This window comes from Dendronephthya gigantea, unplaced genomic scaffold, assembly GCF_004324835.1.
Source record: "Dendronephthya gigantea isolate DGI-Jeju-01 unplaced genomic scaffold, DenGig_1.0 000112F, whole genome shotgun sequence".
NCBI lineage: Eukaryota > Metazoa > Cnidaria > Anthozoa > Malacalcyonacea > Nephtheidae > Dendronephthya > Dendronephthya gigantea.
The window spans coordinates 220,326-245,646 of record NW_021163122.1 but is presented as its reverse complement, the minus strand read 5'-3'; the positions used below and the strand labels follow the sequence as shown (position 1 = coordinate 245,646).

The window sequence follows — 25,321 nt, the reverse complement described above, 5'->3', positions numbered from 1 at the left end:
CTCTCACATTCAGCTGATTAACGCTTTGGATGGACGTATGGCTTGGGTTGTGTGTGTGTTCCTTTCTCCTTTTAAACCGCCTCCTAGGGTCCCAAGGCCTAGGCACTCGTAATGAGTGAGCTGGTGAGGGAAAGGGACAAATTTTACATTCTTAGGTTTTAATATGCCCGTCAAGGGTAAGTATGGTAAACACGGAGAACATTTTTGCCTATATATATATATACAGTTTGTAAAAAATAAACGTGTTTTCACAGGAATATAATCAAATTACTTGATATTTACTTGATATTCTCCCCCATTTATTTTCATACTTCTCACTTCGCTAGCTATGCTGGGTAACTTCCAGCCTCCTTGGTGCGTAAATCCTCAATTCGTAAGCATTCTCAATATGGTGTTGTTCCATTTAGCAGAACTCAAAGTCGACAAATGCGATTGCGCCGCAAATCATTATTCAATATGCGATTTATACAGCTGTTGCACTATCAGGCAATATCTTGCATGAAGTGGAAACAATTCAGTTAAAGAGGTCCTGTAAAGGAATGCAAAATCGAATTACTTTACTGTGTTAAAGTAAAGTAATGTCAATGAATAATGACTCATGTACACATATTTTTGAAGGTGTGAAAAAATGGCCTTAAAATGACTTTAATTCTAAATCGCTTTGGCTTAAATCAAATCTAAAAAAATTAAATCTTGCCTTCATTTGGAGTAAAACTACAGAGGCATGGTAGAATCCACCACGGCAGAATTTGATAACATATTAGGACGCGGATGAGGAGTCGTGGATGTGAATGTGAATGTTAGTGTCTCTTGAACTTAACACGCATGAATGTATCGTGAGATCATGTGGATAGAAAATTGAATTTTGTTTCTGTGAAAAAATGCTGGTTAAAGAATTTCCCCCCTTTTTTTGAAGCAATAAAAACGAAAGAAACTGTAAAAGTAGTTGTGTTATCAGTTTTTTTTGTTATAGTTTTGTTAATGTTATATCATTATTTTAAGACAAATATGGCAGAATCCAGTGCATTACCCAATTATATGTAGAGACATTCTTTTTATAATAATGTCCATTTAAGAAAATTACTGCAAAATGAACCGATTACTGCTAACTTAACCCTTTTTATAGAAGAACTGTTCAATGCAGTAACTTGTGTAATTATATAACGACATTAAGTGTAGTAGTATAATATCTATTTAGTAATTTCTATATTGAATTATATTAATGGTGTTAATAAGGTCCCAGTATTCCCAATTCGCAATCATTTTTAAAGAATAAGTATATGAGTTTGCCGTTCACTTCCGAACGGAATGTTACAGATCGAGGTTCGACTGAAGTTCAACATCGGTCTCACCGCGGTTTGACCCAGGTTAACATCGGTTTTTGTTAGGTTATTTTCGGACACGCTAAAACATGTACCTATATACAAGCTAAATTAATTACTTATTTCTGGACAGTACTGTAAGCGTTATAGATAGTGCAGAAAAACAATTATGATATCGTTATTTAAAATGTTCTCATTTAAAAGCAGGTATTGAATCTCAATCGCCGAATTAAGGTTCGATATTTAAGTCTCCACCCACGCAACTAGCCTTGAATTCCATCTCTTTCATGTCCATTTCTTCACCAGCTTTTCCCTTGTATGAAATTCCTTTCGGCTGGCTTCTTGTAATTTCGGCTCTTTGCTTCTTCCTTAGTTCCTCTTCCCTGTGCTTTCTCTGTCTTCTCACGCGCAGCACAACAATAAGTATAATGAGGAAAAGGAGGACGACAACACCAGCGATTATCACAGCAATGCGAATCGTTTCGTTCATTGAGCCATTTTTGTCGTCCTCTACATCAGGTCCATTCACTAGAATTAGAAATAATAAGGTTTCCAACTAGAATTACAAATTTTAAGTGAAATGTTGTCAGTGATCTACCCCCGACCCAGTCATCTGTTGGATAGTCTTCATGAAGACCTGCAGGATAGTATTGGCAATATTCCGTGTCAAAAACGTGATCTTGTTTATATACAATATTATATCGTGGTTATGCGGATGAGAATATGAAGAATTATATACTCATTCGAATAGGATGAAACCGCAGTACGTGTGCTAAGAAAATCATCCTTACAAACTAAAATCGCTGAAATCGAGATGCACGTCTTTTGCATTTTGCTAATGCTTTCCTGTCCGAAATTATTCAAAAACGCACGCTTCATTCTACGTAATTCTACGCCATTCTGGCGTGTGCAGGAACTTTGTACCCCCATGAAAAAGTTCTCTCTCTATATATATATGGAGTAGTAATTTGGTTGCTAAAAGTGAAGCCATAATTGAAGGAGCTATTGCAGGAGACCGCAGTCCTCCTACGTGAGCGGTCAAATATTTTTCGGATAATTTCCTTCCAAGTTACTGTTTTTATGGAAGGTGGCTTAATACATATATCTTTTCTCTTGAAACTGAGATAAGGTAACATTTTATTTGCATTTTTTTTAGTGTATTCTGTTATTTGCGAGAACGTCAACAACCCACACTCACTTCTCTTCAGATATTGCTCCTTTCTCAGCAAATCTAAGTGAAACTTAAAAATATCCTAACACAGAGCACCAGCATTTAACTTCAATAAAAATTCTACCATTTCCCACTCAAAAATACCAAAAAATAGCCAAAAACTATGAATTCAGTTTGACCGTGCACGTATAGGAAGACTGGGGTGTCCTGCAATAGCTCCTTCAATTTCCGCCATCTTTGGCTTCACTTGAACATTAGCCAAATGAGCGAAGCTACTACTCCATATATATATATAGAGCTCACTGGACACAAATTGGATCATAGAGATTATAAATAACCCTAGAGGAGGCATAAAAATGTCAGTCAAAAAAGGGAACGCGATAGTGGGGGGCAAATTCAAGTGCCGGATGCTAAACCAAGCGCTGATTGGCTAGATCAATGCCTCCTTAGCCACCACGTTAGCAACAACTAAAATTTGTATTTAAAAAATTATATTCGTTTTTAGGTTGCTTTCCAGGTTTTTAAGGAAAAATAGCGCTTTTTGGAACCAGGTTTACTACCTTAGACATTCTGAAATGGTATTTTAGGGGAAAAACCATTTAGAAATAAAAAAAACTCGTCAAAAACGACATACTTTGATCTCGGACATCGTGAATGAGTGAACATCTGGGACTTGAATTTGCCCCCGATCAACGCGCTTCCCAATTTCTCCTCGGTGTCCCCTCTAGTGTTATTTATAACCTCTATGAATTGGATACTATATAAGTGCCATTATGCCTGCGTGTGTTCGCGTATTTGGCTTCCGTTGGTTGACGTCACAAACTTAAAAAATTTCGGACGCCAAATGCGAAGAGTGAGGCTTCCGGTATAATGTCTATTCTGCGTCAGAATATAGGGAAATAATTATATTCAAAATATAAAACTAATATGGTAATGTGTATAGCTGCTGAAATCTCGCATTTTTTTGCATAAGCTGATAAGGCCAGTTTTGTAATTATTTTGTACAATTGTAGCAGCATGCAATTCATTTCTAACCGTTCATCTCGAAGGTCATGTTCCCCAGTTTTCCAGTCTCTGCCACCTTGAGCAATGCTTCAAGAGGAGCCTTTACTTCTTCGGAAAATATCAACATGAAATTTACAATTATACTCCCGGGTCTGTAATTAAAACACGTAAAATTAGGTGCAAGTATCTTAAAGTGTCCAGCTGTTATTGGGAGAAACAAGCACGGTTTGCTTCTGGTTTCATCAAATAATGTTTTTTTTGTGATTAATTGTAAGGAGGTAAATTTAAATCTCATCAGCGGGAGATATACACAGGCGGTCAAAAACAACTGCTCAAAACAAGTTAAAATGCTCTCAAATGAATTTAACTGTCCCTTTAACAATATATACGAGTAAATATAGACCAGATTACATGCTAAGCTATATGAAATATTAATATTTTTTTGACCCTCCTTTGGCCTTATAATTGATGACGGCCTTACACCGGCGTGGCATACTTTTTGTTAATGTGGTGATCTTGAGCGGTCAAAAGAAATTCATCCTGATGGACAGTCTTTATACAGCAACCCATAAATCGTGGCCGCTTTATGAATTAATTCCTTTCTTGCACTATCCTCTTGACAGATTTTCAATAGGGCTAAAATATTTTGACTGTGCAGCCCAATCCATTTCTGTCACTCCCTCTTCCTGAAACCATTGTTTGACTATCTTGGAAGTGTGGCAGGTTGCATTACATTACTGAAATATTGCTTGGAGTAAGAAAATTATCCAACTGAATGCCTATGAAGCTCTCTCCTATACTCGCTTCTTCTTTAAGAATTTGCATCTGATTGTTACGATTCCTGTTACATACGACAATAGCAGCATTTAAGCAGTTCTTTTTGACCGCCAGTGTACATTACAAATGATTACAACAAAACCGTCGCTTCCTCGAATGGAAGGCGCGGAAGGAAAAAATACGGGAACATAAGTGTTTGGTTTTGGCCAACTGGTGCAAGTTCTCATTTTTTACATGGTAATTTGTGCAAATTTTGTCTACACATTATGCAAAAAAGTATAGCCTATAATGGTGAAAGAATTGTCTAGGTAAAGTTGAAATGTAGGAAAACAACGGACATTGAACATGATACTGTTACCCAAACCGAGAGACCGGAACTGTTGTATCTGAACTCTTGTATAGACATGCATGTTTTTATGAAGTAAACATGACAAACAAAAATCCTCATATTTATTTATAATGAAGGCAAGATTATATTTGATTATTATATTTGACATACCTGAAGTTTTTGACAATTACATAACTAAACCCTGGAACGTTGTTGTAAATTGTTCTGATCTGTTAAATATGAGAGGATTGCTAAAAAGCGTCTGCAAATCAATCATGATAGTATATGACGGGAAAATTGATTTCAATTTACGAAGAAAAAAGAGTCAAAACCAAATTAAACTAGACAAAGCATAGAAAACAGATTATCAAAATTAATTTCAAGCGTTTAAACAGTATGTAAAATACTTTAAATCTTTAAATCTAAACGTCTAAATTTATAATTTATAACTTACGATTCAAAAGTTAGAGTCATATAAACCTCGACAGGTAAAATACTCGTATTTCTGCAGCTATTTTAGAATAATTTGAGGAGTTTAAATTTAGAGATTAACTATATATTAACAATAGATCGGCCAGATAAAGGTTTATATAGGCTATTGGTTCATAAGAAAAAATGTCGTGCTGAAGTGAATGAACCTGGCGGACGAAAAGATAATTTAAATTCTAAGGTATATCTACTGCTTTTTTTTCGCGCAACCTCCTCTATAAAACAATAAATTTTACAAAATTAATGTAGTTTTTTCGATAAGATAGCCGTGTTATTTACTTCTATACCGACCATGCAGGTTTTCGTATAGAATGTCAACTATTTCATATCCGTATGCATACAGTGTATATAAATATAAATATATAAATATATTATAAAAAATATTATAACTGAAAATATTATATATATATATATATATATATATATATATATATATATATATATTTATAATTTAGGCCATCAAATAGTTGGTTTTCAGTATATAGGATCATTTAATGTTTTCCTCAACATACCTCAATTGTTATCCGAGAGGCAAGTCCCCTGTACTCCTTGGATGTATTGTCCATTAATTTGTCATCCCATTCTTCACTTTTCAATGTCATCTTAGACTCCACGTGGCTCTTTTCAACGTCTATATAAGCAGAATTCAAGAGAGAGCTACTTTGAGGTTTGGATAAAACATATTTCATATGCAGTTACAAAAATTGTGTTCAGAATTTCACATAATTCTCCCCAAGAGATGGCTAATTGTATTAATCAATATATAGCTATAAATAATATTCTTGGAGTCAGGAACTATTATAATTATACTGGTTACCAACATCTCACACTTCTAAACAATGACGATGACTAGTTCATTGGTTAGCATTCATAGCTATGAATCACACAACTCCCCGGCCCTTAACATACCTTTCACGTTATTCAGTTCACAATATTTCCCATCGCCTTTAAATAATGGTGGACATTTTTCACAGGTAAATCCTTCAGAATTCAGTGCGGATGAACATTTGAGTCCAGGAAAACAAGGTTGTTCTCTGCAAGGATTTGAGCGTTTTTCACATTTCTCACCGGCGAATGGTTCATTACAACGGCAAATATAGTCGGATCTTTTCACTGGATAAGTGACATTCTGCTTTTTCTGACATTTACCATTTTGTTCACATTGACATTGCATCGCTTTCACATTGAGAACTAGAAAATTCTGGGCATTCTTTTTATCTTTAACCAGTATATAAACACTTCCACTTTCTTTAAGTTCCGGTATTGTAAGAAAACCGTTTTCTGTGATTTCAGCCGTGGTTAGGGTTCCGTTTGACATTACCTCAAAAACTAGATCCTCGTCCTCGGGATCGCGTGCTTCGATCTGAATTTTGAAGTCCATATTCAAGATCGCATAGACTGAACTTGGAGTTTTTATAAGCGGAGGTTTATTTTCTATAGAGGTTTGAAAGCAAAGATTTTTATATTCTCGAAATGTAGTGAACTAATTATTATATATATATTTATAGAAAACAATACGTGAATTAGTCTAACGCAGAACTTTCGATCCGAACTTCAAGACGATTGATGTTTAAGGCCATTCGTATTTAACTCACCGAAGCAATCATGGTAACCATCACCAATAAACCCGTCTAGGCATTCACACGTGTAATTTCCTTCAATATTGATACACGTTGCATTTTTATGGCAAACATCTGGAATTTTTACGCATTCATTAACGTCTAAAAAGTAGTTAACAACCATGTAAGTAAATGGAAAATATTAGCCGTGGCTTTCTTGTCCAATTTTATGCCTTACGCTAGTAGCCAGCCTGACAATTTAGTCATGCTATGCAAATTTTATGTTATCATCATTATTCATTTCTTTAGAAATTCATTGTTTTCACAGTCAATGAAAACACAATAAAAACACATAAATGACGAAGCTGGCTACGCCACTGACCGTTTGGTCAAAAACAGGTAATTTATTAACGATTATAGTGGATTTTATCGCCCGGCTATGCTTGAGAAAAATTGCACCTTGAAATGTTTTTGGGAACAAGATACCGCCTTATGAAGATTTCATCGTCCCTGCATGTGTATAAAAGCCTCTGACATGAAAGCCAAGGGCGGCCTGGCTGATCATTAAAGAAAACCTTAGTACGAAATCAGTGGCGCAGTGAGCCTGCATGACAATTTAGCCTTGCTATGCAAATTTGATGTTATTATTATTATTCATCTCTTTAGAAATTCATTGTTTTCACAGTCAATGAATACCAGAATATTAATATAGCATGACTAAATTGTCGGGCTGGCTTACGATGCCACTTAAAGAAATATAAAAGATACTGAGGCAAAAATGAGCAAACTACGTGCTCAATTAAAGGGAAAATAGGTTGTTTTTTAGTTCGTGCTTCAATTAAAACTTACTTCGAAAAGTAATTGTACTTTTAAACTCGAATTTCAAAACGCCTACGGTTAGTAGATTTTTTGTAAATGAATAAAATGATCGTAGTATAAAAATGAATGGTGATCAGGTTTACAGCCTCTCGAGCCTTATGCGAATTCGAAGGATTAAAGATGCCAAATCCTGGGCTACTCGGATCCTGAGACACTCGGATACGGCAATGCAAGTAGTATAAAAGCAATAATGCATAGGTATCATACGACGTCCTGAAACGAAATCGATCAAACCGAATGGGTTCCTCGAGAGGCAGTAAGGTTCGAAATGTCATTTGGCTTTTGACATTTCCAATTCACTGCTGATATACTTAAGGGTTATGAGTGTTTTGTTGACAAATGAATACACGCGCTGACCATAGAATAAACGAGAAATTTCGGCCGAGTGCAATATTGACATTTCAAGTTCATTTTATGGTCAGCAAGTGCGTTTATTTCTAAACTAGAAATACATGCATGCAGCAACCTCTCGCCTCGGTTAAACAAAATTAGTTAAGCATAGGGATGGTAACATGATTGTTAGAAAATTTATGTGGGTTGGGAGTTTTGGAGAGTACATGGTATGTTTGAAAACGAAATTGAAATATTTTCCTGCACGTGGAAGCACTGTAGTCATAGCATCTCGCAATCTCGCATTCGCAACAGCTGTATATTTCTAAAGAATCAAAGTTTACCCTCATAATTTTGTGAAATAATGGCAAAAATACGACAAGATTCTTACTTTTTTCTGGAAGTTAAGTCAGTTATCTATAGTCAGTGTTATAGTAAATTATTACTCCGGCTACCGTAGTTACGCCGGAGTCTTAACCCTATTTATACCGGGGGTGTGCACATGTGCACACCCCTATAAATATTTGTTCATCATTCCTAAACAAGGGATTCCACTTGCTTGCCCTTTTATGACTTTTAATATTTTTCCTCTACCATCACAACTGTGAAAATTTTTTTTGAAAGTTCAAAATTATGCGGGAGTTTGACGACATTTGTCAAACAAAATCGAGCCGAAAATGGGAAAAATGGGGGTTGGTGATTTATGAAAAAGAAAAATAGAAGTATATATGGACATCAGAGGTATGCCATAACATTAAACTATGTCTTTTGAATCTAAAAAAAAAATAACACATCGAAAATGTTTTTGTCTCTTCATAGAAAAGAACCAAAATCATAGAATATTTAAGATTTTTGCCATTTTTCGATAGGTGGTCGCATCGAATGGGGCCAAAACGCAGCATTTTGGACGTGAATTCAACTTTTTTGTTATTTTTAGGTTAAAGAAAGATAAAACTTCCTAAAAATATAACTAAAAGGATAATTTCAGGTAATCGACAGAATTTCTGAGAGGTGTGCCCAATCAGCACAGCCCCGGTCATATCAACATCAAAAAACCATGGTACAAATAAGGTTAAAACACCAGCGGCCGGAAAGGGCATCACAAATGCGACCTACGTTCATGGAGTTAACCGCTTTTTTCCTCAAACGGTTCACGGGCTCACGTCAAAATGGCCGTGGATTATAAAGGATTTAAATTTTGGGTTTTCCATCAAATACTGCGACTGTTTTCCTTGGCATTAGCATTCGTAGGGCGTCGGGTTTTACTCGTAGGATTTTGGCACAATCAGTCGTTAGATCATTGGTGAATATTGTAGCTTCGCAGGTTTGCATCATACACAGTAACTTCGATTTTAATATACTGTATACAGGCTGTGCCTGTTTATTAACTGGATATTTTGTGGAAGATAAACCAACTGAACAAGCTTTAACAATGTGTGGAAATTTTACATTGGAACTCTAGATCTAAGCCATTAAAACTCTACAGATGTCACGTATCATTGTTGTCTCCGTTTTATAGCTCTTCTATTAAAATAATATTGGTAGCAACAGCTAAATTTTGCCCTCAAGAAAGAACAATATTGCTCTAGCTCAGGCATCACAAACCCCTGCCCGGTCTCGTTATTTTGACGGACACATGTATATGGTACGCAACCTGTGCCTTAGCCGGAGTGTACCGCTGCCTAGGCGTCTTGTTTTTATTATTAATTACCATGTCTCATACGTCTCATACAACTTTCGTAGTTTTATGTTACGCCTCGGCTGGTTCTGGCACGGGAATGTTTTGATTTTCATAACGCATTCAGATTTATAGTGAAATGCATTTGAGAATATTAAACTTGTGTTTACCACAAAAGAATTACTTTGTAAAGCTGAAATATTATCAAATATTATCAACGGTAAAATCTTCCGACTTCATTAAGACATTATACACGGTGAGTTTCGTGGAAAATTTCATCTTGTTATTTGTTAAACCGTGAAAAGTCTTGATCACATTCGAGTTCCCCCTAAATTTAACTTAAAAATGCATATAGTTCATATTTATGAAAATATAAATTTATAAATTTCATCAAAATTTTGCGAAATGACAGTTATTCATTGACGTTTGAAAATACAAATTTTTGTCTCGACCAATCAAGAGCTTAGTAGTTCACACTGGCGCATGCGCATAATGTAGAAGACCGTCCACGGCGTGAGGTCCATTGCATAATGGCGGACGACTTTGATTTCGCATTTGCACATCGTGGGTGTAAATATCCGAGCGGAATTAGTACCTTCGCACGGTGCTCCGCACCGGCTCGGGGACAAAGCACGAACATAAAGTCTCGAACACTTTTAATATGCAACCTGAGTTCATTGATTGCTGCATTGAAGATCTAAGCTTCGCTGCAGGCTGTCATTTTTGAATAAACCATGATTTTCATGTGATATTGCGAATAAATTATTATTCCCATGATCTGTCGCAAGGCAACAAGGAACCACGTGATTGATTTTAACCAATCGCGTGAGTAGATATAGGCCAATGCACAAAGATTTTATATTAAATAGTATTAATGAATGGTACTAAAACTTATATCAGAAAACCCACCAGAACAATTATGTCTACCATCCCCAATGAGTCCTTTCAAACAATGACATGAATAACTTCCTTCAATATTGGTGCAAGTAGCATTTTTATGGCAAATATCAGGAGTTTCCAGGCATTCATTCACATCTAAAGAGTATTAGCAATCAATTGAGTTAACGTTTAGTACATGTTTCCATACTCTCGTAACAAGCAGGATATATCTGCGGAAAAGACACCATTATATAGCCAGTATCAACACGAAATGTATAGCAAGAGGATGAAAAATCAAGAGTAATTTCCGCACTTTCTGATACTATGTGAAAATTTATCAAAACACCACATCGGCAAGGCTGAGGATGTTTCCGCGCCGAAAGCCTGGACCATACTTACAAAAAAGCTTCAATTTCCGCCATCTTGGCTTCAAACTTCCGACGGAGCTAGCGTTCCAGTCTTATGATACAAGGCAAAACTTATATATTAAATAATGTTCAGCAATGTTCGAGCTAAGTGGACGCGCAAGCATCGATAAGTGAGTCATCTTTTATAATAATATCTACTATACTCATTTTTATAATTCTGTTTGTTTATAGATTGTGTGGTTGGTTGATAAGATTAAAACAATCGCCATATTGTCTTTGAGCAACACTGACCTGCATAAAGAACTGAAAACTGAACCGCTTGAGCCCACGCACCTAACCGACCTGCATTTTTGGCTATGAAACTCACCAGAACAATTATGTCTACCATCCCCAATGAATCCTTTCAAACATTGACAGGAATAACTTCCTTCAATATTGGTGCAAGTAGCATTTTTGTGGCAAATGTCAGAAGTTTCCAAGCATTCATTAACATCTAAAGAATAATAATTATTGAATAATTGAGTAATCACTTATTTGCTCGATATATTGATATTTGCGCTATTATACCAACGATCGAGGAATCCACAAAAAAGGCACTATTACAGGAAGTGTCATACAGAAATGTGGCAAGTGAATGAGAAACCAAAGTTCATTTCTAGTTTCTTTTCAAGAAGGTTGAGAAAGAGGCGCAAATTTATGTGTTATTCATGCACGATTTGGACACTTGTGATCATAGTTGTTCTACGCTCCAGCAAACGGTCACCCGAAAGATTATAAGTGACCAAAAACAATATAAGAAGAAACCAGAGAGGTGCTGAAATCACCTTACGCTCGCCTGCACTGTTTGTCTAGAATAAGGCTAAACTCTGTATGAAAGGTATCTGTATGAAGCACAAATTACCGATCTTTTTATTACAAATTACAAGGCTAAAATCCGCGTTGGAAGGTAATATTAAGCATAAACTTCAGATATTAGTTGTGACCTCAGAATTACTGGCCAAAACTGGCCTCGGAATTACATTAGTTTTATTTGTGACCAATATTTCTTCCGTTTCTCGCAATCCGCGCACGTGATATCAACAGGTAAGTTAACGGACCAGGCAAAAGTCCCTGCTTTAAGCCGGGCGCACACACAACGATTTTACGGTAGTTGGTCCATTCTGGTTTAGACATATAGGCAGCCCTTGCCCAGACATGTTTTCCTTCTCGCGGCGCTCGCGCCTCGCGCGTGTACGCGAGTCTACTTGGTCTAATCATATGGTCTAATATTATGACCAAGTATGGATCGCCAGTCGCCACATTTTGATGAAAACATCCATCTAGACAATCTAACAGGAATCGGCCGACTAAAATCGTCGTGTGTGCGCCTAGCTTTATGAAATAAACAAGATTGGATTTTTATATCTACACAAAAAAGGATTATGCATCAAACAACGAAAAGGTATGTACATAAATCTTATAGGTGCTTTAATAATATATTTGCATGTGTATCTACATAAATAATATGCAAATATATGTCACATGCGTTGCCATTTGCCTTTGCATTCCGAGCCTATCGGCTTTCTACTTATAAATACTTATGTGCTAAAGCTTGTAATTGCGAATTATCTGACAATATTCTTTAAACTTTAACGTTGGACTACGTTTTATATATTTTCACTCCCTGAATGATTTCTATATTAAGCGATTGAATTTTGATACGGCATGTCACAACACAATCTCATAATTTATAATTGTACATGTACAATACAAACAAATGGTAGCATACGGGTGAAAATATTTGAATAGTTTCATTAAATATGATTCAGCTACAACTTTGAACTAAAAAAAACAGGGCTACACAATAGCCATGAAAATCGTAATGAGCGTGATAACTCTGGATAACTCTAACATTGACCTTATCATGATGCTAATAAGCTTAACATTTGCCTTATCGTTTGATAATTTTGAGCAAAGCTCTCTTATTATTGTATAAATGTGTACCAAATGGCACTGAATAGTCACAATGCATATCGATGACTTATATTTATGATGATTCCTCTGATGTAAAGCCATAATATTTAAAAAATATAGCATGTTAACATTGACCTTATCATTATGCTAATTAGCTTAACATTCACCTTATCATTTGATAATTTTGAACAAAATTCCCATTATTTTTGTGTAAATGTGTACTAAATGTCACCATATAGTCACAAGACATATCGATGAGCTATATTTATGATGAATCTTCTGATACAAAGCCATAATATTTAAAAAATATAACATCTTAACATTGACCTTATCATTATGCTAATTAGCTTAACATTCACCTTATCATTTGATAATTTTGAGCAAAACTCTCTTTATTATTGTATAAATGTGTACCAAATGGCAATAAATAGTCACAATGCATATTGATGACTTATATTGATAATGATTCCTCTGATGTAAAGCCAAAGTATAGAAAAAATATAGCATTTTAACATTGACCTTATCATTATATTTTGTTGTATAATGTTCACTCCCCCCTGGTAAATGGTTCTTTTGCAACAAATAGACTACTTAAGTAGATAAGTTGAAAATAATGGGAAAATAAAAGTGGCATCTTAACATTCTACTTATCATGTAGTGTGGACGCGGACGGGGACGGGGACGGGGGACGGGACGGGGACGGGGACGGGGACGGGACGGGGACGGGACGGGGACGGGGACGGGGACGGGACGGGACGGGGACGGGACGGGGACGGGGACGGGGACGGGGACGGGGACGGGACGGGGACGGGACGGGACGGGACGGGGACGGGGACGGGGACGGGGACGGGGACGCGGACGCCAACACTATAGCAATAGCTCTCTTGCACTAAAGTGCAGGCGAGCTAAATATAGCGCCTGTTTTCGAATTTTACATGAATTTACATGGTCTTATCGTATTTTTCGTATAGAACGCGGGCGGACAACGGCCCAACCATAGCCGAAAACAAAGGAAATACTTCATTGCTTTTATACTTAGACACTGAAGCTAGGTACCATGGAAACATGTACATTTGTTATAGTCTAAATAGATTTCTTATTCTTTGTCAAAAGTTTAAATTCCTACAATACGGCGTTACGTAATACATTTAGTGGCATGCATGCATGGCTTCTTGACAAACTCACCAGAACAATCATGGTAACCATCGCCATTGAACCCCTTCATACATTCACAAGTATAATTTCCTTTAGTATTTGTGCACGTAGAATTTTTGTGGCATACGTCAGGAGTTTTTACGCATTCATTCACATCTAAACCGTGCACAGGATATCGTGTGCGTAATATGTCGTAACCATTAAAATGTTTTCAACATTTGTAGGCCTAGGTCACATAATAATCAGCATTTTCCTCTTTAACTTTATTGATCAAATATATGTTAGAAAACACATTTAGATATGGGGATTCTTAACATGCTTTTTTGAAAGCTGTTGAAAAAAATACCACTTCGGCAGGCTGAGGATGCTGAATGTACGAAATATTTCCAAGCGTTTCTCATCTCCATAATGTAGTTTTGGTATTTATTTATGAAAGAAACTCGCACGTCCACAAACAAACCTCATTTGAATTTTACAGTTCATCACAATGATCACATGTACATTAGTTTCCATTATATATCTGCATTGCGGATAATAATTATGACGCCTATTGCCACAAGTGTTTACATATGCTATTCCATTGTTCAGACATTTTTTCCTTTCACATATAACGCATCGAAAAGTGACAGCTTTTTCTCCAAAATTTAAAGGAAATTATCATCCAATAATTTAGAGGCCGATTATACATGAGGCGAGTTGACCCGGACGAGTTGAAAAGTCCGATTTTATGCGACATTTGCCCGCGGGACAGTTTTCAAAAAGGACACCTGACAGGGTAATTTATAAATAGAGTGAGTGTGATTCGTGTCCCGCGCGGCGGAGTTAGCCCGTGCCACGCGCGCGCTGGCTAAATATATTGCTTATAAAAATATTAACATTTCGATTACGGGAAGGAGTTGTCTCATCTTGCTCTAGGATCGCGGTTGCAGCTTGCCTATAGTCAACTTGCAAAGAGATAGCTTAGGGGCTGTTTACATGAGCCCGGTTACCTGAGATTCAACGAAGCGTGAGAGGACTTTGAAATAAGTTTTTATGACACCAAACAAGCACATGCTATTTTTCTGGTGATTATATATACGACTGCCAGAATCATGTTATCTGCTCATTTCAATACCGCAAAATCATCTCACGCTTCGTTGAATCTCGGGTATAACTGGGCTCATTTAAACATCCCCTTAGCCTAGAAATTGCTTAGCCTAGTCGACCTGCGTGATGCAATCGACCCTCACCGTCCACAACCCTTTCTGTAATAACAGTGATTGTATATTACCTGTGCAATTGTTCTTGCCATCTCCTGAGTAACCATGTATACACTGACAGGCGTAAGAACCGTTATTGTACTCACAGCTTGAATTTTTATGACATACCTCAGGATTCCTAACACATTCGTCGACTTCTGAAAGTTTTAAAAAAACGTCGTTAAATCACGGACATATATAATCCGCAGTACGCAGTAAGAGAATGGTGATAAATGCCGCGAAAACCTTTAGCCTATATCACGACAAATTTATACAGTTAATATTTTTTATTTATTATATTTCTTTTTTGTTTAGTGCATAAGATGCAATTATTTTCAAATTTTCGACCAAATTTTTGCTTTTTAAAGGTTTTTGAAAAAAGTCGAGTTTTTAAATTTACCCAAAGTTTGCATTATTCGCATGTATATAGATTTAGTGCCCAAAATTTAAATGATAACAGCGAAATGGGGAATAAAACTCAACTTTAACTGCCTTAATTATTAATTGTATATCCGTATTCTTGAAAGCCTACCTATAGGTATAATTTTTCATATCTTACAGTATACTGCTCAGAAATAACCTAATCAAACACGCGTTCCGAACGCGTTCCAGAACGCGTTCTAAACGCGTTGCAGAACGCGTTTCAATCGCGTTCCAGAACGCGTTCCAGGACTTCGATACAGTTTGAATACTGTGTTGTCACCGACAAGGAATGAAGTGCAGGTATGAACAAACATGCAATTGTTAGCTAAAATAGCTTAGCTGCATGAGATCAGACCTTCGTTTCACAATATCGGAACCTCATTTGTTTTACATGTAAGGCACAGTATGATATGTATAGAATTCGAAATACGGTAATTACCGTGACTACTGTATACACTGTTTAATATTATACAAAATAAAAACTAACAACAATGGTTTAACTACCGAAAGTTTCTTTGATCAAAGACGGTGATAGCAGTCATTTAATTTTAACAGCGTTTTCCCAGCCAAATACTGGCTTTGGTTAAGCCTAGCACATCCTAAGGCCATCAAGTCCGAATTTCTTAAGATGCTACATACATATTACTATTATTTTTGAATGAGATACACAAGTCACACATGCGCTTATTTTTACGCGAAATAAAATAGCGCTTGTCCTGCAAGCTAAAAGCGGAATTAACGAACCGTAGCTTAAGCATATTGACTGGCTGTTCGATAATTTATTCGGAATTTCCGAAGGCACACGAAGCGTCTAAGTGAAAACACTGGAACGCGTTCGGGAACGCGTTCAGACTTCAGAACACGTTCTGGAACGCGTTCGGAACGCATTTCGGAACGCGTTCGGAACGTGTTCGGAACGCGTTCGGGAACGCGTTTGAACGCGTTCGCCGCATTAGGTTACTTCTGAGCAGTACTGTAATTGGTGTTGACAAAATCGCAGGTTATTTCCATTTAGCTTAGAAAATCACTTTTCGCTTCACTTACTTTTCATGATCAGGAGCACAAATAGATAGAATACTGAAGGTAAAAGTCTTCATAACAAGAAGAAAAGTACAAAAGTATCCAAAAAGATTTTCTTTGTTATTTTTTTTTAAAAACCTGACAGAGGCAACTGAAACGCTTGACATCGGTAAACGTCTGAACCGGAAACTAGAAAACTTATCTTTTGAACTGTATACCTTTTGCAATTCAAGGTACTAGACGGTTGACAAATTGCACTTAATGAGTCCCTTTATGAGTCATTTATTTCACTTTAACGAATATACGGCTGCATTTGTAAGAAATTGTGTCAAACAATACCAGTGCTGAGAAAAATCCCACGATATCTATACCTATCAGTGATCGTAAAATTGTTACTATATAAACGCCATGATAAAACAAACGTGTGTATTTTAGATAGATCTCGGTGAAGTTTTATATTTAAAACCTGTAAAACGTTTAATACTGGAAAAGTTTTATTTATTCAAGGTTCAGCTTCAAGCTAAAAATATTTAGAAATGCTAAATAAATAATTCCGTCGTTCTACCATTAAAACCTAGTTTGTTATCGTTTGTATAGGTAATCGTATGGTTTCGAGTGAAATTTGAAAAAACATGCAGCAGTGATTTTTTTGGACTCGTGCAATTTGAAGTGTTTGAAAACACTCACGAGGGCATGGTTTTCAAAATTGCACGAGAATCTATGCTATTACCTATTAATAATATACATAAAGAATAAGAGACACGTGCCATATTATGCATAACTATATAAAAATTATGCATAACTATATAAAAATTATGCATAACTATATGATATTAAATAATTTAATCAATTACCAGAATTCATGCGCAGTCGCATGTTGTTTTCAAATCGTGTCAAAATAGTTTTCAAAATAGTATAGTCAACTGTTTCAACGTTTTTATCATAAAAGATTTAATAAAGACACAACAATTCATCACTCAGGAACACTCGGGAACGCTTTTAAAGAAATTGTGTTGAAGAAATTTGCACAGGGATTTCCTTTTTTGGGACATGCAGGGATTTCCTGAATATTGCGCGGCTCTGAACTAGATGATTTTTCAAAATAAAAAAGGAAATATTTATTCATAGCTATCGTACGGTTAAGGTTAATCCATCACGATGAAAAGAGGCATATTACACTTACTGCCATCAATTCTGGTACAGTTTTTTCCATTACCAGTATATCCCTTCGGACAAGGTCCACAACTAAATGAGTCAATTAAATCTGTACAAAGAATTCCAGGAAAACAAGGTTGATAGGCACATTCGTCGATCTTAAAAATAATAAAAACGTGGAAAAAATAATTATTTATCAGGCTTCAAAATGCAAAGATCAAACAATAGGGCGGTATTCGTGCAAGAAGCAGATTGCGCTGAGTGGCAAAATTATTTCACAATTGTGCATGAAGAGTTGATAATAAAAGTTTGAACCGATAGAGGCTATGGCTAGCATGCTAAAATAACCCTTAAAATTAATGTTTGAAATTAAAACGTGCGGAGAATGTAGTCAAACTATGTGATTATTTGTGATTTACAAGATATTCAGGGCTTAGCAAACGTTGCAGTATATTTTATTATTAATTCTTACCAACCTTAATTATAATAATAATAGCACAGAATAGACATTATAGTGGATTGTCCTAATAGCACAGAGTAGACAATAATTATACACAATATATAATATGGCTATTCTGTGACAATAGACCGAGTAGACTCGTGTACACGCCCGAACGCCACAAGAAAAAAACCCCGTTAATTCTGCCGGCGAAAAACCTTCACGTTTTGAGCCCTATCTTTCGTAAATACTTTTGTAAAAGGGGTGAACAGCGAGGCCACATTTAATTTTACCGTGTAACGTTGTGTTGTATAATTCATAAGCTAATGACTGAAGTGACTGGAATTGACTACAAAGACAAAATCATTAACACCACGTCCACGTACATGACTTGATCAGTCCGATTTTAGCTAATCAGAATGTCATTATAATGTATTTTGAAGTGGAAAACAGGTAGTTATACAGATTCATTTCTGTGGTCATGGCCGATCATAATAATTCAAGTAGTCTGAAGTTAAGTTTAAAAATAAAATTATGTTTAAAAATAAAAATTACAACCTCAGCTTGACAAAAATGACCAGTATACCCAGCAAAGCAGGAACAGGAGAACCCGGGTATTTCATTGTTGCAAGTTCCATTGAAGCAAGGTTCAGAAACACTGCATTCATTGACATCATTCTCGCACAGCACACCAGTGTATTCAACAGGGCATGAACACGTGAAGTTTCCTGCTCCATCAAGATAACGATAGTCAGGAAAACACTCTCCTTTGTTTTTGCAAGGACAATCTTTTATAGCAACTGATGCATTAACAGATGAGTACGCACCACATTCATCTGTTACTTTGAACATAAATACTTCTGAGACGTTCGTTTTGGTGGTCCACGAAAAAAATCCATTTTCTGTCAACGATGCGCCAAGTGAAGTATTTTGCAAGGTAAAAGAATAACGGATTGTTCTATTCTCTGGATCTATAGCATCGAGTTGTACGCGGAGTTCTTTACCAAGAAAAGCGTAAAAGGTTTTTGAAATATTAAACTTTGGACTTTTGTTGTCTAAAAGGAAATTATACAAATTTTACTCAAATTCTCAATACATAAAGCTCAAGGCGCATTATAACCGTTTAAATATAAAGTATTTTGAAAGTTTCTAAATTTCCTTTTATGTTTAAATTGCGTATTGCAGTATATGTATATTCAGAAGATTTTCATCAAACAGACCTCCTTATTTTTAGTTAACTGTACTTTTCGCTCTTTACTTTAAAAAAGAGAAATTGATTTTTTTTTCTTTTTTCAAACAACGCTCCTAATATAGCAGAGATACTTCTAAAATTTAGGTGACAAATTCTGAATAGTTTGCTTGGTTCTTGTAATTTTTCCATTTGAAAGGAATAACTTGTCCGCCATTTCGGACAATTAGGGACATTACAATGATGACCTTAGGCATGGGTCAGACAATTTTTGACAGGCAGTTATCAATAGGCGCCTTAAATTCGTTTCTGGTTGCAATTTAAAAAACAGCAACATGTTGAGGAACATTTGATTCTTAATTATGGTAAGCCAACAACACCCCTTAAGGTTGTTCTAAATAGCACACCTAGCTGCCAGCCTAAAAAATCAGAAAAATTTATGACAATAAAATATTTTGAAATCTGCACAATTCAATCAGTAAATACTGAAAACACCTGTATATGTTTTAAAAATATTATTATTTTGATAATTAATCATTTTCGAGTAACACACTATAGTGTGTTGAACAGTAGGCCAAGATGTGCTTTAAAATAGCCGCACTCCTTAGCATCAAATGTAGTATAACAATTGTCTAAAATAGACAGAAACACTTCTCGACGTTGATTCATCCCCCTTTTCAGCAGATTTGATGGCAATGTCGGTGCGACCACGAAGAGACTTGAGAGCCTCAAAAAATGGCCCTATGGGCCTAAATTTAGGAAGTTGATCTATTTCATGTCGATCATTGTCTAATGAGAAGAACTAGGGGCCCAAAGGCAGCTTGTGGGGGAAACCAGGAGGATTTTTTTAAGATTACTAGATAAAACACATGAGAACCGAGGAGAAACAAATTTGACACATTTGGCAAGGACATGGATCTCTCAGAATCAGAGAGGGAAAAATCGGAAGGAATCCTGACAACCAAATTGGTGAGATCATCAGGACTAGTGTGATTAGTAGTCGAAAAGGGACGGGAGCGTAACAAAGAGTTGAGTTTCGACTTTCGACGCTTTATTCGCCGGGAATAAAACCTAGAATTCAACGACCGAATGAATTGCATTATTTCCTGCTGTAAAACAACAGGGCAAGCCGAAAGAAAATTGGATCCCATTTTCAATCATCCCACAAATTCATTTTCACAATGGATGTCAAATCCTTGTACACTGTCATCCCCCACCAGGATGGTTTGAAGGCCCTCAAATTCTTTTAGACAAAAACGCCTTACTCAGGAACCGTCGACAACTGAGCATTACCAACAGATAAGTGGTGTAGCAATGGGAACTAAAATAGGTCCGAATTAAGCTAATTTGTTTGTTGGTTTTGTGGAAAAACAAATCTATGAACAGTACACATGCCCTCCACCCGATTACCTGGGAAGGTACATTGATGACTGACCTGGTACAGCATCGTTTTCTCGTGCTGTGTTGGAGAGAATCATTAAATTTGTTGAGGAATTTCATCCAGCACTCCAATTCACGTGGGAGATCATTGCAACCAGTGTGTTGTTCTTAGGTATCCTGGTTCCATCAATAGCAATAGGGTCGCTACCTCGATGTTAAACAAGCCCACTGACTCCCATAGCTACCTCTTATATTTTTCCTTCCACCCCAGCCATACTAAGAGGTCTATCCCTTTCTCGCATTTCCTTCGTCTTCGCTGCCTTTTCAGTGAAGATGATGACTTCCAGTCCAAATGTCTGGATATGAGAACATTCTTTGTGGCGCGGCTATCCCTCCTCTCTTATTGACACTGCCTTATCTAAGGCCTACTACATTTGTCGCTTAGAAACTCTTAGAGACCCTGTCTCCAGCACCCCCAGCATTTATTCTAGGCTCCCTTAGTTCCAACACATCATCACACTTCTCTACAGCAAAACTGTTCAGAGCCTAATGGCACATTCCTCTCTGGCATTAGCCAATGTAAAACATGCTCATTTACTGATCCAGGAACTTTTATTTCGGCTCCCAGTTTTTCAAAGTTTTTCATGAGGTACCATTTCACATGTCTCTCTTCCAAGCTCATTTATTGCATCTCATGCAACAAATGTGATTTACTATATATCGGTGAAACTGGAAGATCTTTTAGGGTAAGGTTAGCACCGTAGGTCGGTCAACAACCACGATAACACCAAGCCTTGTTGCCAGGCACCTTACCTCTGGTAATCATTGTGTCTTGGAAATTATTATTATGTAGAGCCGTCTGTCCCATTTCAGCGGCCACGGAACAGGAAGGGGGGCAGGACCCCCCACTTTTCTCATAGGCAAACATGAAAAATTACCATTCCCACCTAATAGCTAGCTACATCCCACGTAGGGTATGTTCTCAGGCTATCCCGAGCCCCCCATTTTTAAACAGGCTTCGTGGTCCATGCATTTCAGGCTCTAAGAATAGCCATAAACGACAAGAAATGCGACTCATCCACAGTCTTGGATTGGCACTCTTCATCCCTCTGGCATAAATAAAAGACTCTCTTTCATTTAAGCTACTTGCCCAGAGTAATATGATTCCCATTTCTTTGTTTACACCAAACCATGTTGTAATGTACAGGGTGTCTCAAAAAAAAACTTAACAAAAAAAAAATATTCTAAATATATTATGCCCCTGGGATTTTAAAATGGCTTCTAATCGTATAGTTCAACTGCTAATAGTCAAATCAGCTAAACTAATAATGGTGCAGCTAACAACCGAACAACGAGTTTTTATTGTCGTGCATGATAACTTGAATGCTATTACTGTCGACCTAGTAAAATAAATTGCAATTCTACCCGTTAAACACTTTCAATTCAGCTCGTTGGTTTACGCACCCGACTTTGTTTACCGACGATTGTGCCGCTAGAATATGATTACAAGCTTTCTCGCATTCCAGGGGCCAAACGTCTTTTGTGTTGTAGAACAAAGAGTATATTCATGAATATTAAGTGGTTGCGTTTTTTTTGATACACCCTGTATTTTCGTTGCTGATCAGGCGTCCCTCATTGCGCGCTATTCTTACCCCACAATCAGGCGTCCCTTTGACAACATAATGTTTTCCAATTTGTTTGGATTTGTAATTTTCTATTAGCCCAATTTTATTACCTGTTTTGCCCCCATACAAAACATGTGTCCTCCCTTGTTTATTTTCCAATTAACTCTTGTGACGAAGGCCCTCAGTTCCATACGTCGAGAAGTATTTTTGTCTATTTTGTCTATTTCTTATACTACATTAAATGCTAAGTTATTTTAGAGTGGTTTTCTAAAATACAATGTTTGCAAAAATAATATACAACGTAAAACGCCGGTCATATTGACCTCCATTGTTCCTCTGGCATGTAATTTCATGAGTAACTATCAGCCCGTTTACACTGCACTCGATTTATGTGCACGGTACGGCTAAAATGGGTACCCGTGCTTATTTTATTTTTGTTCGGCCTTTGTTTTGGTAGCCTGAACACTAATAAAATTAGTACGGTACGAATTTTAGCTGTGCCATGCCAATAAATTGAGTGTAGTGTAATTAAACGGGGCTTATGAATCGATTTATTACTCCGGCGTCAGCGACGGAGTTGAAAATTCGCCTCGGTTTTGTTTTGTTTTTGTTTTTTTTTTTATTATTTTTTTTTTTATTATTTTTCGTCGTCGCAAGTCTGTAATGGCGCGAAACATTCTAGTATTTAAAATGTGTATGTGATTGGATTTATCTATGTCCCAGTCTTGTCTCCCAAGAGTTGTGGTGCACAGCTTTGGCTAATTTTCCGATGCGCGATTCGATTTCGCTCGCATGATACGGCAATTCCTCCAAGAGGAACAAATAAACCGTTCTTTTCATGCTTTTCGATTAAGTTTAGACTGAATTGGGGTAAGAATATATTTAATACGTGTAGATTCTGGTCCTATTTTAGTAATATCGCTGCTATTTCGCCGTTTAACAAGATGATGTGGTCGTGTATGGGCGCTTTGACTCGTCGTAGTTTGCACAGGATTGAAGATTTAATATAACTATATAAGCGCGAATTCCAAAGGCAAAGTGTAAGACAAAGCGAATGTATCATACCGTTTATTTACATTCTTGAACGATTTAACTTCTATACTTTTTAAAGTACGATGTGCTTCTGAATTTCGCGATCGAACATTTAGGTTCGCAAGGCATCTAAATGCGAATATGAACTGTATTGTTTATGTTCAGAAGCTCTATATTGAAGACTGGCACGTGCGCCGGAGTTAACGCCAGAACAGGCGTCTTGTTCGGTATAATTTGTCTCTTCCTTCTAAATAACTCAAATAACGACTTTCCTTTATTGAAATTACAGGATCACATTAATGCATTTTTATGTTTTTAGGCCTACCTGTTCGGTTTTCCCATGACGAAATTGAAATGTTAGGCAAACATTGTCGACACCAGTCGTCAGGATGGCTGTCATTTTTGGCGAAACAATGACCAGAAATTGAACAAGCATCAGCCTTTTAGTTAAAAAAAATTATTGTTATAATATTGTCTAGTATAAGTAATTTAGATCTCACTGTAATTAATTTGGTTGTAAGTTGATGGTTTCGCAATAAATTAATATTATTGAAATACAACTCTATACTTAGTGCCAGGTTTTACAATTTTCTAGCAAAACTTTAAACCAGGGAACTTGTATTTGGAAATACATACTGACAGAAAATCACTATATTACGCGAATGAGCTTTCTAAATTCTCAGTTCAAAGATTGTTTTACACATGCTGAAGATATAGCGTTCATTTACATGCACAATCGACAGCCTTTTAATAATTATGTAGTAAATTAAATACGCGCTATACGTCATGACTAGCGAGTTCATCTTTACACAGCTAAATAAATTAATGTATATTTAGCTTTCCGGCTAAATATTTATTCTATGTCATTTAACCATGATTTAACTTAAGAAATAACTTAATAATCGTGTTCAAAAATTCCCTGTGAAAAGCAATTCTATTTCCATTCACCGGTTGGAAATTGAATGAAGATTATCATTTACTATCGTTAGGCTCATAACAAACTCCAATTTCCGTGGTTTCCATTCAACTGGGCAAGTTTGATTTTGATCGATATCATTCTATTCTGAAATCATTCGAATTATAAAAGATGTCATTTAGAAAGCTAAACTAGAAATACATGCATGCAGCAACCCCTCGCTATTTCAAACCAAGTAAACAATTTCCTGCTAACCTGACCTAAACTTATATTATGAAATGGCACAAAACTCAAATCAGTCTTATTATATTTTACAAAGTATTTTCCATACAAAAAAAATCATAAAGCTGGTGTAAACATTACCCGTCCAGTTTTGCTTCATTATAACATAGCACTGATGGCAGAAATTAAGTAATGGTTTAAAATCGAAGTTTCAAACGATTAAAACAGTACAAAATCTTCAGAGACAAAGAAAAAACCCGGTCCAAATGTTATTTTATTCTGTTATGCCGTCGACGGCTAAAAGTTTTATATACTTTAATATAGTGTGTATTTTCTATATCAAAATTCAAATTACACTTTCAAAAACACTTTTTGACGTTAAAACAAAGGTGTAATACCCTTTCACAGGTTTATGCGTTTGTATAAAAAGCCGAAAATTATACAAAGCTAAAAATTAAAAAATAAGCGGCATACAAAAATGAAAATTATGCAAATACAGCTCATCCTTCCCGCTTTTCAAATACGAAATAAATAAAGTATGCAAGTACCCTTTGCAAGTTCAATTTACCAGAGTGCCTAAATTTTCAATACTTCATGTAAAATGATATATATTGCATCTTTTATCAAAATTTATGCATTCTAGTTGGGTTCTTGAAAATGTAAACAAACTTGCTGATTGGCCTAAAACGAAATTCCCCGTTATTAATTGCATCATATTCAAAATTCCCAGTCATGGACGCTTACTAGACGAATTAGGTACGAACAGCTTCCTCTTCAAAACATGTAAAT

At 36.3% G+C, this 25,321-nt stretch overlaps 1 protein-coding gene across 1 annotated transcript in view; it reads right to left on the bottom strand.

The window, feature by feature from the left end:
- Nucleotides 1-1,002: 1,002 nt before the first annotated feature.
- LOC114535178 (neurogenic locus notch homolog protein 1-like) overlaps nt 1,003-25,321 on the bottom strand; it is a 75,705-nt gene continuing 51,386 nt past the window's right edge. The window contains exons 8-19 of the mRNA XM_028556559.1: nt 23,720-23,834; nt 18,727-19,223; nt 17,758-17,887; nt 15,164-15,289; nt 11,153-11,278; nt 10,448-10,573; nt 6,688-6,813; nt 6,002-6,526; nt 5,605-5,723; nt 4,775-4,833; nt 3,529-3,650; nt 1,003-1,850 (exon numbers count right to left, since the gene is read on the bottom strand). Coding sequence (XP_028412360.1) covers nt 1,552-1,850; nt 3,529-3,650; nt 4,775-4,833; nt 5,605-5,723; nt 6,002-6,526; nt 6,688-6,813; nt 10,448-10,573; nt 11,153-11,278; nt 15,164-15,289; nt 17,758-17,887; nt 18,727-19,223; nt 23,720-23,834 — 2,370 coding nt within the window. The 3' untranslated portion in view covers nt 1,003-1,551. The remainder of the gene's footprint in view (nt 1,851-3,528; nt 3,651-4,774; nt 4,834-5,604; nt 5,724-6,001; nt 6,527-6,687; nt 6,814-10,447; nt 10,574-11,152; nt 11,279-15,163; nt 15,290-17,757; nt 17,888-18,726; nt 19,224-23,719; nt 23,835-25,321) is intronic.